Source organism: Copadichromis virginalis, linkage group LG1, assembly GCF_057382275.1.
Source record: "Copadichromis virginalis isolate Kocher_CV1m ecotype Utaka linkage group LG1, C_Virginalis_male_GT1.1, whole genome shotgun sequence".
In the NCBI taxonomy this organism is placed as follows: domain Eukaryota; kingdom Metazoa; phylum Chordata; class Actinopteri; order Cichliformes; family Cichlidae; genus Copadichromis; species Copadichromis virginalis.
The window spans coordinates 23,267,950-23,282,423 of record NC_140618.1 but is presented as its reverse complement, the minus strand read 5'-3'; the positions used below and the strand labels follow the sequence as shown (position 1 = coordinate 23,282,423).

General features: G+C 39.0%; 1 protein-coding gene across 1 annotated transcript; it reads left to right on the top strand.

Moving 5' to 3' along the window:
- The first annotated feature begins 1,454 nt into the window (after window positions 1–1,454).
- tmem276b (transmembrane protein 276b) lies at window positions 1,455–14,131 on the top strand. Its single transcript, XM_085455342.1, has 4 exons — window positions 1,455–2,191; window positions 5,050–5,163; window positions 10,097–10,234; window positions 10,479–14,131. Exons 1-4 carry the CDS (start codon window positions 1,795–1,797, stop codon window positions 10,727–10,729), a joined length of 900 nt encoding a protein of 299 aa, XP_085311468.1. The 5' UTR covers window positions 1,455–1,794; the 3' UTR covers window positions 10,730–14,131.
- The last annotated feature ends 343 nt before the right edge of the window (window positions 14,132–14,474 follow it).

Sequence of the window (14,474 nt, the reverse complement as noted above, 5' to 3'; positions counted from 1 at the left end):
TGATGTCAGAGGTCAGATGAGAATGGTCAAGGCTTCCTCGAAGTGATGGGAAGGCAGCAGTAACTGAAATAACCAGTGAACCAAGGGTTTCATGTGTGAGAGCATCTGTGAATGCACATCAAACCTTGAGGCAGATGAGCTAGAGCAGCAGAAACCCATTGCAGATTCCACACCTGTCAGCTAAGAACAGGAAGTTCACACAGGTTCGCCAAATTGGACAATGTTGATGGTGATGATGGTAAGTCCCAATTTCTGTGCTGTGACATTTAGAAATCAGGTTTAGAATTTAATTTAGTGTAAACAACGTGGAAGCACTAATCCATCCTGCCTAGTTCAGGTCATTGGGGATGTAATGGTGTCGGGGATAATTTCATGGCGCGCTTTCGGCCCCTTGGTACCAACTGAGTAACTCCACAGCCTACTTGAATACTGTTGCTGATCATGTCCATGCCTTTATGACCACATCCATCTTCTGATGGTTGCTTCCAGTCACATGTCACAAAGCTCAAATCATCTCAAACTAGCTTCTTGAACACAATGACTTTACTCAAATGGCCTCCTGGTGGAACTGGAGATTCGCCCCGTGGATGTGCAGCAACTGGGTCATACTATCATGTTGATGTGGGCCAAACTTTCTGAGGTATGCATCCAACATCTTGCTGAATCTATGTCATGAAGTATTAAGAGAATTCTGAAGGGAAAAGAGGCATGCACATGCGACATTATAGGTAGTTGGGTAGTAAAATGTAAAGTGACGTTTCTGCTTACGGGGGAAAAAAATGAGCCTTACAACTTATATATATTAATTCATAAAGGCCTTAAGGGAATTCAGTCTATGTTCAATCTACTAAAGTCATCATGTCATCAAGACATGTTTTCTCCTGGGGTGCCCAGATTAAAATATGTGCTTGTCCTGGAAAGTAATGTTTTGGGATTGTAAACTATTCTGTAACAAAGCAGAGGCCCAATATAGAGTAAATGAATCTTTAACAGATTTACTCTTGCTGGACCATTATCTAATACATACGTGCAATACACACAAGTGTATATATATATATACACAGACACACGAATATATATAGCTCTATTTGTGCCTTTATTGAAACAAATTTAATTGTGTTGGAACTCGCTTCTGAAACACATGTGATTGTGTATCAGCTGGCAGCCATCTCGTGAACATTGCCTGGATGGCTGAGTTATGAAGCCCAGTATAGAACAATTATCACTTAAAGCATGTCACATCATTTCTACACTGTGCATCGTTTCTGCTGCTGTGCAGGAACGCAGTTGTGGGAGATAAATAACAATAAATACACACATAAAAAAAAAAAGTAGATGATTCTTAATCTGAAGGATCGGTTGCACACTGCTCAGCTGTGACTCCACAGCACCTGTCTTTTACATGTTTAGTGCAAAAGGTGACTATCCGAGCATTAAAAACCAGCACTCCCCCACAGCAGAGCTGCTTTCTGTCTGCTCCCCCATCCCGCAACAACCTGGAGGAGAGAGAGCGCAACTACATCACTGCCCCTGCCTCCTCCTCACAGCGTTGGTCGCCATCCATCCCCTCTCCTCCTGTACCATAACAGATGGTGGGAACAACATTGCATTCACCGGGTACCACAACAATAGACCGCAGCATCTAGTCCGGACATCACTGGCCTTTCAGCACCATGCTCCCAGCGCGGGACTGCGCGAGGTTGTGAGTGCCGTCGTGATTTATTTCACGCGGTATCACCACGGCCACGGAGGAACCTTCTTGCGACTGTTTGGGCTCTCCGTCGAGTGGGGAAGATGGCCGCTATGAAAATATTAACGGGCACGGGGCTCTTCTTGGCTCTCTGCGCGCTGGGGCTGCTCGCCATGGCGATTTGCACCGATTATTGGTACGAGACGGACGCGAGGAGACATCGAGAGAGGTGTAAAAACTATGCCAGTAAGCGAAACGACCCGGGTTACATCTACATTTCGAGCCACAACCTCCCCCTCCAGATGCCTCCAAAGAGCCTGGAGAGGGAAGGTAACGGCCCAGATGCTGCTCCTGTCTTCAGGAGGAAGCGGCACTTTCTGGCCGGGGCGTCTGCCATGGAGTCTCACTGTAGCCGGCAGTTTAACTCCACCATCTCTGGTCTCTGGAGGAAATGTCACCGGGAAGGATTCGACCCGGAGACCGAGGACCTCATTTACAAAGGTAAACACGAGCAGTCTGGAGCCTGGTTTTTCTTGTGTGCACCACCAGGCCGTGATGCTCAGCGATGAGCTCACCTAGCCTGACACACACACACACACACACACACACACACACACACACACACACACACACACACACACACACACACACACACACACACACACACACTCATCCAGAGGCCTCTCACATCAGCATGTCTCTGCTTTGACATTTTATAAAACATGAGGATGGCCTTTTGGAATCTATTGTGTCTTTTAATTTAGCGGGTAATTTCGCTGTCCATGGTGCTAAGTCTCTCTCTTTCTCTCTCTCTCTATAATATTATTATAACAAGAGGATAGTCTTGTCTATAAGAGCCTAAGCGGTCTAGTAATAGTCAATATGATAAATAAAACAATTTCAGTGTGCACCAGAAGCTGAATCTTTAATGCAAGTGCTTTAAATATTAGGCTACAGTAGAGACAACTCAGTGCACAGCCATCCTTCAGTGAACAACAATGAAAACCTTTGTATCAGGCCTGATGTCATACCTGGAAAAGAGTAAGGTCCTGAAACTGGGGGACTTTTTGTGGTCCTTGTTGTTGTTGTTGGTTAGTGTCACAATAAAAGTAGATCAGCATGGCTAAAACAGACCAGTAAATAACATTCATTTAGCCACAGCATGCTGTACTGAAACCAATTCACACCAAATCTAGCAGCCTTTTAGATACCTTGCAGTAATTCTGTTACATAATACTTCCCACTTTCCTCCCCCCCAACTACTATAACTACTGCCACTCATTTTACAATTAAAAACCATTTAATTGCACGAATAACACAAGATTTCAGGCTCTCCAATGAATAATTTACAGTGCATTTTCTTTTCTGCTCTCAAAAATCATCATATTGTAAGAGCAGTGCACTTACATCATTTCAGTGTTCTGTTAATGTTTCACTGATTGCCCCATTGTCCTGTAAAGGCTGACTTTATGGCATAAACACATTAGTGCGATGTAGTTTTTGCAGCAGCAAGTAACTCTGATGAAGCTTATTCAGATGTTGTCTCTGAATGGTTGTGATTCAGTGTTCTGGTTATTTCAGGCTGTACTTTGTATTATTATTTAACTGGACTGCGTTTCTTTTTAAAACATTTGAGTTTTAAACGAGCACTACTATGTTGGTTATGAGCTGTGTTCATGAGACCATGTCCACATCTTGCACTATGCGTGTTGACAGACTACAACACATTTAACTTATGTTAAAAGTTCTTGCTGCTACTAGCCTCCATGCCTTTGGGATATTTACCATACTGAGCTCTTATCAGCAAGAACGGAGGTGCAGATTAGAATTGGCTCAATTTCAAGCATAATAGAACTTACAGTATTTACTATAAGTGCCTGCAGAAGTAAATACTGTATGCAGTCTAAGTAAATAGATTTTATTACTCGATTTAGATAGCCCTGCCTGAGTCTTAGGATCATCTTTAACTTCAGGTTTTATAGCTTCACATTCATTTATCATGTTTTGTGCAAAGAGTGGTACAGATGGCATAGAAGAAAACTGATTATTTATAATGGTCACTGGCTATAAAGCACCAGCATTATGTGGAGAATAATAACATGTAAACCAAACTATATCTTTCTTCGCTGCAGTAGCTCTGCTTTGCCATTGGCATGTTCACTACAGTGACAATGAATATACACCAGAAGCATTACGCAGATTCGTCCGCTGTTATTACATTTAGATCTCACAAATGTATGTAATTGAACATCAGAATTGTGCTAACGTTGTTACTTCCTGCTCAAGCAGCCAAAATGTGATTACTGTGCAATCAGACGTCAACCAGTCTGTCAGATTTAAAGTGACCTTAATTAAACTCTGTCATCCTGCTTGAAGGCAAACAATAAATGATAATAACACAAATTTTAAGTGAGACAGTTTACAGAACTGCACTCGGAATCAGATGAAAAGAAAGGTCAAAGCTGCAAAGCATTTTAATAGTTGATTGTGTCTCATCTGGGAGATTATTTTCTTAATTAATGCAAACATTTCTGAATGCATTTCCAGATCTATACAGAGTATTAGGAGTTCAAAATCTTAATTTGTTCACATAGTTTTTCAGCATATGTGGAACAGAGTTTACCCTATATAGATGTTTGGACTTAGACTTTCACAATATGTGACACCTTCAAAGATTCCTTCACTTGCGTTATCAGATTAAAGCTGGGCACCGATATGCTTACGAGTAATAATCAAACTCATTGTACCGTAGCTGTGATAAATGTCTGATTTGTCCCATTTGAACTCACAACAAAGCAAAAAGGAGACTCAGGGAGGCGTCAGTCAAGCACAGTCCGGTTCACTGATCACAGCTCCAGTCATGAAGCTAAATTAATTTATGTTAATCTTCAATAGGTGTGTGGGACATTTAATGGCTTGCCAAGTATCCACAATTTTCCTTAATATGAGATCTGATATGAAAAGCAGGATCTGGATTATAGACTTTGGTTCCCAAAACCAAATGCAAAAATCAAAATAGATTCACTTTAAAGGCAGAACAGTTAACAGTTGTGGCTGTCGGTGGAATAATCCATATTCCATATTGTTTCCCTAATCCCCTCCCTTAATAACAATGTAGGAGTGGTTGGGAAAACAAGGTTAATAAGGCCAGCTCAGAAAATTAAAACCCAGTGAGGGTGGAAAATAAATAAGAAGCTTTTCTACCATGTTTGCATACACACATTATCTTACAATCCCAGAAGTAGGGCGAAGGTTCAGAATGCAATTCTTACTTAATTTTCTTGCTTGTTACCCTCTTACTTACTTGAATTAAAGGAATTTGTCCTCCAGTTACAACTGTTTCCATTTTCTTCTGCCAGGCATAATTCAGAGATGTATCCCAGTCAAGTATCACTATTCTTCGTCCATCTTACCGCGAAATTTACCCATCAACATCACAAAGACTATACGGCAGGATGAGTGGCATGCACTCCGTAAGTATTAAAGTTTTTGTCTTTATGGAGCTGGTGTTGGCTGTGTTTGTGTTTGGTGATTGACTATCTGGTTTTTGGAGTTATTCATTAATACACATGTATTTTTTCTACAAAGAATTTCGGTCAGACTCGAAAGGGTTTGGCATTGTAAATAATTGCTGTCTGATCAATACAAGCAGACTGATTGCCAAAACATTACAGTCTAACTCAGCAAGTCTGATAAGTGCATCTCATCTGTGACGTTTCTTTTTGTATTGGATACTCGACTCAGCTGGTTGTCATTTGGTGGCATTCTTGATATTATCTTGAAATTGCTGATCTACAGCAACCATTTCACTATTTGGAGGGAATCTAAATTTCTGTTTTAAATCTCTGAGGTTCTGGCTGGACTCTGAAGTTAATGTGGATTTCTGTTTATGTAGATGCGAACAGATTTGTTATTTTAACTGATTTATCACAATTATTTGCTGCATTATCACAAACAGATTGCATGTCGTTGCCAGTTTGAACCCATTCAATCACAATCTGATAGCAGGCTAATTCCATCGTACTGCTGTTCAAAGTCAAAGTCACACAGCAAGTGACTGCAAGTGGTTTGCTCATGTAATCTACATCTTTGAAGCATGAAGATTAGAAGTTTATTTCACACAGTTTCCAGCCACTGTTTTTCCTAGTGTGATCATAGCATTACTAGACTAGCTTAATGATAATTTAAAAAATAAAAAGAGAAAATTAAATAACAATCTTTTTTTAGTAATGGGCTTTGTTTTTGAGTGACATTGGTGTGCACCAAGGCACTGTGTTGGGTCCTATGTCTTTTTTTCGTCAAACAAATGCCTCTATTATTACCAAATCAAAATAACACCATGTTGCCAGCTAAAGAACTGCTGGAAGTCTTTCTCACTTTTTTCTCACATTAAATCACATTTGCTTCTGTTTAATGAATATCAATACTCAACATGATGTGTAGTCGAAGGGAAAGTGGTGTTTTTTTTTATTGTTTGTACAACAGGATTGCTTTAGTCTTACTATTAGTGCTCTGGATTTATCATACTGCTCTTAGCATCTACATAACTATCACATACAGGCTCTTAATCATACAATCCATAAAAACAGCTCAAGCATGCAATATTTATTACTAAGTCCTGAAACTGTTGACCTGTGAAACACCAATGAAAAATCAGAGCTGCATGAGAAAGTAAAGGATGTTTGCACATTTAATCAAAAAAAGAGAAACAGCAGCACACCTGCTACCACTAACCCACGCTAGTTATGAAAGTTATCCCTGTTTTAGTCGTTGTTTTGCTACTTGAATCAACACACATTTCTTCTCTTATTTAGTGTCACTGTTTTCAGAGAAAAAGGAACTCACTTTAGACTTGCTTGCACAGCACTGAATAGCAGACAAAAATAGGAACAGGCAGTGGAACATATAGCAGCTTATCAGCTAGATATTTCCCTCTGGAGGTGGAGGAGACCCAAACCAGAAGTAAAAGTTGAACATAAGTTTGGCAGGTGGACACAGACAAACACATTTTGTATTGTGCTCTTATTTATTCTTTGTACCGACAGACAGTTTTACTGTAACTACCATTAGCTCTGCTTGTTAAACTAAAATTGATCCACTAGATCAGGGGTGTCAAACTCAAATACACAGTGGGCCAAAATTCAAAACTGGAACAAAGTCGCGGGCTAACGTTAATATTTATTGAAATATATTTATTGAAATATATTTATTCCTTCAGATATAAGAATGAATCTTTTCTTATTGACTCAAACACGTTTTGCTGAAAAACTGAATATGGAACAAGCAAAGCTTAATACTAAACAATATATACATTAGCTGTATAATACCAGTAGGCCAGCTCTAATAGTAATTTGGTATGGCTTCGCGGGCCAAATGTAATTAGGCTGCGGGCCAAATTTGGCCCGCAGGCCAGAGTTTGACACCTATGCACTAGATGAAAGATGCCATGTTCACATAACAGTGTTTTCATCCTGTCAGTTCTTGTCAGCCTCAAACATGTCCGAAACTATTTTCATGTGAGAGGCAGTGACAAAATTAATTAGTTTTAGCAAATGAAGGTAACTTGAGCACTTCCAGAGGCTAATGTGAATTTTATTTATAAACTTTTATTAAATCATTGCTGATTTTAATAGACTCCAGCGCCCCCCGTGACACTGAAAAGGATAAGCGGAAGCGCATGGATGGATGGATTGCTGATTTTTTATTAAAAAATTATGTGAAAACACATTCAACAACAAATTCAAATAGACATTTTTGTTTCTGTCAATACATTTTATTGTGATTTTTATTTGCCTTCTAGATGTCATCAAATATTAAAAGATACAACTATACATACAAGTACCCATACTGTATAAATGCAATTTAAATAATGGCAAAAATGTACAACTGCGTATAACACCAAAATCAAAATACTGTTCTTATACCTTACAGCAGCGGTCCTCAACCTTTTTTGCGCCACGGACCGGTTTATGCCCGACAATATTTTCACAGACCGGCCTTTAAGGTGTTGCGGATAAATACAACAAAATAAAACTAGTACCGGTACCGAAAAAAAGAAGATTTATTCATAACACGTGAAAAGACCCAGGAAAACCGAGTTAACGATAAAAACGATAACAAAATAACGCTGAAAACCGATAAAAACCCTGAAAACCACACATTTCACACCTGAGCCTCAACTCTCGCGGCCCGGTACCAAACGACTCACGGACCGGTACCGGTCCGAGGCCCAGGGGTTGGGGACCGCTGCCTTACAGTACAGATATGATGATATAAGTGTGGAAATATTAAACATAAATATGTTTTTTTTGTCTTTTTCCCCCCTCACTATTTCAAATGCATTTGCAAAAGCCACGTCTTTTTTCAGTCTTGCTGGAAACGTTTATGTGAAATAATCTCCTTGTGCTGTCATTCCCTGCAGTCTTTTATAAACCTATAAGCCTTAGCAAGACGCTCGCTTCGTCGCAGTGGATACTTATCCATTTCTGAATAATTAAAATACCTATATTTACCACTTTTAACACATAGCTGCCTATCAATAGTAAATGTGTTGCTGACCTTATACTGACCTCACGGTTATCAGGGTTATTAACACAGGGGCTTCTTTTCTTAAACCTCCCCTTTAAACCCTTGAGTAGACCTGTACTTCTTGGCATCCTTGTATCACGGTACTGTGAAAAGCACATCCTCACATGAGTCTGCAGACGAAATACAATTTTATTCAGTTTCTGTTCTTCATGACAGCCGAGAGCACCTTTAGGTTAATATGAGATAGTGAGTTGCCAGACCTTAGATTCCATCAGTAGTGATTTCCAGTATCATGTTCCACTACTTTTATCTTATTGCCTGTAGGTGTGTTGTTTTATATTCAGTACGGGTGATACAGTGCGTTGGTAATGCAGAGATGTTCAGTTAAGATGAGTTAAAAATACATCCTTGCATTTATTCTTGTTATTTGTGTTCTTGCTATATTTTTCCATTTTTATTCTCGTTGTATTTTGTTGCACGAGTACTACATTTTTACATTAGCTATTAGAAGGCTCACTGAACACTTCATTTATCAAAGTTTAGAATTTTCTGGCAACTGTTTCATGGTTCTGGCTTAAAAAGGTTTTCTGTAAAAGTGATATCATTTTAATGCATTACAGTTTTTTTGAATTGTTTAATTATATATGTAATTATTTTTACTAACAGATTGAATTAGTTTTATTTGTGTATACAGTGGGATCCTCATTTGATTTCACTGTGTGGATCTATCTAGAAGATGAGGAAAATAAGACTATTTCCTAGAAAGAACTGTGTATTGAAACTACGTAATGATGTCTTAAAACACTTCCTCTTCTAACACAGCAGGTTGTTTCAACACGAAAAAGCAGAAAAAGCTGTCTAAAAGCAGATAGTTTAGCACGAAATAAAGTTCAGTTAGAGCTTTGAATTCACTGATTTCTGATTTTTGAATATTATATTGATCTATATTAAGTTGTTTTATTGGCATTAGTTAAATCCTTGACACACGAGTAAGTATATCATAGCATACTACAATATTAGTTCCTCTGAAAGACGAAACTGGACAGCCAGTTGGTTCCGTCACAACTTTGCTATTGATAATACAATTAGAAGTAAACATTCATTGGTAACTTTATTTCTAAGTTAGCATGTAGCCTAGTTTACATGAAATTGTTGATTGGATAGGTGCTAGCCTCACTTTTAAGGCTGCTGTGGAACTCCAGGGATTTGACTTTTGTATTCCCAGTAACATCATTGTACAATCTATAGTTTTGTCTACACTATCATGGTGATATTGTTTCTATGCCTGCCTCTTGACTCATGCTTATCTTAACTATTATCACAGAGTAGTTGTTACTGTCCTACTCTCCTGTGTTTCTTGTATCTTTGTTCTAACTGTGAAACACAGTGCGATTTTCCTGCCTCGCAAATAGAGCAGCAATGTATAAAGTTTATTTACAAAGCTCTACTGCACGATGTCTGATGACATTTTAATATTAGCTGTACTTCCTGTTCACACAGTTTGGAAAAACTGAAAGACTAAAAAAGGGAAAACCCCATCAACAACAACCAAACAATTAAAGCAATGTTGTTGTTTTTTTTATTTAATTGGATGATTTTAAAACATTACATGTCTATATCTACCCTGGGAAATACTTTTCATAATTTATGACCATGTATAATGTCTCTTTGTATTAGGTTTCTGCCTGTCTAGCAGTCTGTCTACACTTATGTTATTGCACACAGGTGTGTCATGAAAAAGAGATCTTGTTCTCAGTGATGCAACGTGTTTACATAAGGAATTCAATAATAGTAATAATAATACTTTAGCCTTTAGCTTTAGTATTCAGTGTCTGTAAGTTACGATTCCCTCGGTGAAGTTTTCGTTTCTGCTTGCAGATCTAAGAAGAATGACAGCTGGCTTTGTGGGCATGGCTGTGTCCATCATTCTTTTCGGGTGGATCATTGGAGTGCTGGGATGCTGCCAGCAGCATGACCTCATGCAATATGTAGCTGGGCTACTCTTTCTCATGGGAGGTACTGTGAGAGCACATATGCCCACATCCACACACACGAATGCATGCATGCAAAATCCAATTTTATTCACTTTATTTATTTATTTGATGACAGCTGAGAGCACCTTTGTGTTAACATGAGATAACAGTTCAATGTCCCGCAGTAACATGATTCTCATCCTGCAGTAAGATGCAGAGTACATGTAAAAATTCAATAATCGATTGAAAACCATGTAAACCAGTCCTGTTCTCTTCCACTCACACAGGAACATGCTGCATCATCTCATTGTGCACATGTGTGGCAGGAATCAACTTCGAGTTATCCCGCTATCCTCGCTACATGTATGGCCTCCCTGAAGACATTAGCCATGGCTATGGCTGGTCCATGTTTTGTGCCTGGGGGGGCCTCGGTCTCACATTGCTGGCTGGCTTCCTCTGCACCTTGGCTCCATCCCTGAGTACGCCTGCCACTCGCACAACCATCCACAAGCCGAGGCAGGAGAACGGAACCGTGTGACAGGGGCGTTGTGAAGCGATTGAACCACCGAACGCACAAACACACCCTTCCAACCTTGATGTTTAACTCTGAAACAGTTTTTGTCTGATCACCATCTCACAACACCCTCAGCATCGCCATCCCCCTTCAGTGTTCAGTGTGCCTGAGTTGTGACAGAAGGAACAAAGTAACGGCAAATTTCACACACCTAATCTTGAAAATCCCCGAGGGACCTCCGTAAAGGCCAAGAGTGACACCCACAGCAATGTTTGACTGGGACATGGCTCTAATAGCACAAATAAGACTTTTTTTCTTTTGGTTTTGATTTTTGAAATGCTGACTTTATGATGATCTAATGGTGACTGTTTTCTCTGAAGAGAAATTGTCATAAAATGGTGCTCTCTTAAATACATAAAGCCACACACAATCCCACACAAGAGACACATTTACACACAAACACACACATACACACACACACACACACACAAACACAGACACACACCAGCCTTTCCACACATGCTCAATTACTATGGATGAATCATGAGAGATATCCAGCAAAAGGAACAAACATCAGGCCAGAACATCCTGTCAGCATTCCTCTGTCAGTCGAGTGAAGTGTGCTGTGTTACTGTTCGTAATGGAAAAAAAAAAGAAGAAGAAAAAAATTTGGCACTGACTGCCCATTGCCTATCTTTAGTATAGCACACTAACTGATATCAAACATGAGCCCCAGGGCACACGTCTACAGCCTATACTGGGTCTAGCAGTGCGGTCAGTATGATAAAATACACAGAAGTAAAATTTTTGCCTTCCAGAGCAAATTGTTTGACGCTTCTTTGACAATTATATATGTACAAATGCATCTCAGTGTAGATCCAGATCATTGTTTGTGTAAAGTAGATTTTGAATATTTGTTTTCTGTTTGCTCAGAGGCAGTGATGGCCGGCAGAGTTCAGTCGATTACCAAGTAAAAGTAATGCAAGTAAGCAGGTAAATCTGAGTAAAAGAAACACAGCATCTGCTGCACTGTCATGGATCTGACAGACCGGTGTGTTTGCTGAAGGCTGAATCATAACCTGACAGCAAGAAAAATTAAACCAAACTATGGAGGAGGTATTTGATTGCTCCGCTGTTTAACCTCATATTGGCCAGTCCTTCTTTTCTCTGAATAGAAGCGAATTAAGCAATTTTAGAAGAGAAAGAAATGCAACTTCAGTGATGCCACTAAAAATACAAGCACAATCTGCACACAGAATTCTCATCTGTACTAAGTACAATAACAGACTATATCAAACATTAGTGGAAGGCCAAACTATCATCATTTAATATCCTGCAATGTTAGTTTTAATATAAGGAAAGGAGCACAATAAAAGATCATTTCTGTGATGGACCTCATTGTCCAGCAATCAAATGCTTATTGTGAATTTAAGAGTTGTTTACAATTTTTTTTTATATGGATGTTAATCTTTAGAAAACAACAACAAGAACAAAATTATAAGTAGAAAAAATCCTGTTGAAGGCTGTGATGCTTGGAATTCACACAATGACTGATCATTTTAGTAAAAATATATTTTGTACCAGTAAAATGCAAATGTACTGTGTACTAGCTAACAAAACAGTACACTACACATTGTTGTGTGTGAGAGGAACAGAGGAATTCTTCATTTTTGTCTTACACCTCCAAATCCGAGGTCGAAACAAAGCACCTACAGCAACATATGCCTAGACATGTGTCTCGAGCTGTACTGCAAATACACATTCAGTTTGAATTATTTAATTTACACATCGAAAATAACTAGACTGAGAAAACTTGAAATGACAAGTATCCATAATAAGTCAAATTTAAGGAATGCGTTCTTGGAAACTTATTTTTGATTTGAAATACACCAGGTTTTCTGTATTAAGTTGGAAAATGACATATTCCATAGTGTGCAACATGGTTTGGACAATGTAAAAATGTCTGAAAATAAAGTGTAGGACTTAAAGCTGTTAAATATAAAAGGAAAAACTATCACCCTGTTAACACTACTGGGCGAGAATAACCCACAAAAGCCATTTGGTTTTTGTTTTGTTTTTTTGTAACGTTGTAATTTTTTGTTCCCGAGTCACTAGAGGTAATATATTTTAAAAGGACAAAACTCACCACCTCCACGATCCATGACTACATGATACAAGAATATTACAGCCATGATGTTTTTATAAGTGTTGATTGCCTGAGATGAATCATGAGATATTCTATCAGCTATGTCAATTAACTCTCTTAGAAAAAAAAAGGTGTTATAGTGTCTTAACAACACTGTGTGTGACGTTTGGTCATTTCACCATCACCATCAATGAGGAAATGAACTGAGGCATGATAGAAAACTGTATCGCCAGTGTCTTGTTGAATCTTTGCACTTTGCTGCGTTTCATGATTTAGTGAACCTGAAGTCTTAAGCTGGTGGCACTATATTTGTTTGCAAGGTCACACAAGGGAGCAAAAGATGATCAGAGCATGTAACAAGCACCCTGTTGTGAGTCCGCGTTTATACAGTGTTGTGAGGTCAGGGTCAATCGGCCGAGGCTCTTAATGTGGAAATGTTTCCACCTGAAAGTAGGGCATACTATAAATATGGAAATTTTTTATATCTATGCTCGCTACACTGCTAACTGACAGAATGCGACGCTGTGTGGTGTTTTAATGAAGTTTTAAGTTTGCACTTAAACTGAAACACAGTAATATACTGTAAGCAGTGAAGTGTAATGTATATGTACATGGTGAAAGTACAATGTGTTGTTCTGACTGAAGCACAACGGCACACAACTCTTTTTTGCGTATTATGGGGGTGGGGAAGGAATTAGACTTTTGCCACCACTGCATGTGTGCAGTCAAAACATAACACATGATCCATTTTGAAAGCACACAGCTACCCCCCAGCCCCCAGCCCCCCATGTCTCAAATAGTAAATTTCAATGAACACCAACACAAAGCAGTGTCTGTGTTTTGAAGCTGAAGTTTTGTCATCAACTCAAAACAAAAGAACAGTAGCACACAGTAGCAAGATTTACAAAGCATTACAAAAAAACAAAAAACAACGAACGTTAGAGGACGGATGAGCACCGTGTAACAAGATACTGGAAATTGTTGTATAATCCAACTTTCATGAGAAACTTAGAGAAGTACTCTGTGCAATGAGAGATGACCCATGAAAATGCCACCATTAAGAGTGGCTCTCATTTCAGTAGCACAGCTATTATTTTCTACATTTATACTGGTTCCATCCACTGCAGATGTTACGTGGGGATAAAAAAAAAACAAAAAACAAAAGCCAGACATTACAGCCTTGCATGATCTCATTACAGTTAGTTTCTTTCAATATATGAAAAAGTGTGTCCATTTTTAATTAGTTTATTTTACTGAAATAAAACATGTAATTATTAACATGTTGTTGCTTTCTGTCTTTGTGTTTGTGCCGGGACTCTGCAGTTCTGCCCTCCAAAGTTGCAGAGCTATATGTGAATCACTCTGTTTTAAAAAAAAAAACAAGACAAAAAAAGCACCTTTATCTTGAAAGTTTTAATATGTGACGATCCTCGTCTGTCTGAGGCAGCAAGATGTTTTGTACTGTTAAATCTGTAGGGTAGAGGTGCTTTCTGGAGCTGAACTGAAAACAGACGGTCCAGCTAAGAGATGAATGTCCAGGAAGGTAGGACACCATCATAGCGCCAGTGTTGACACATTACTTCCCCAACTAATCACCACGGCGGCAGTTGGCCTTTTGTCACT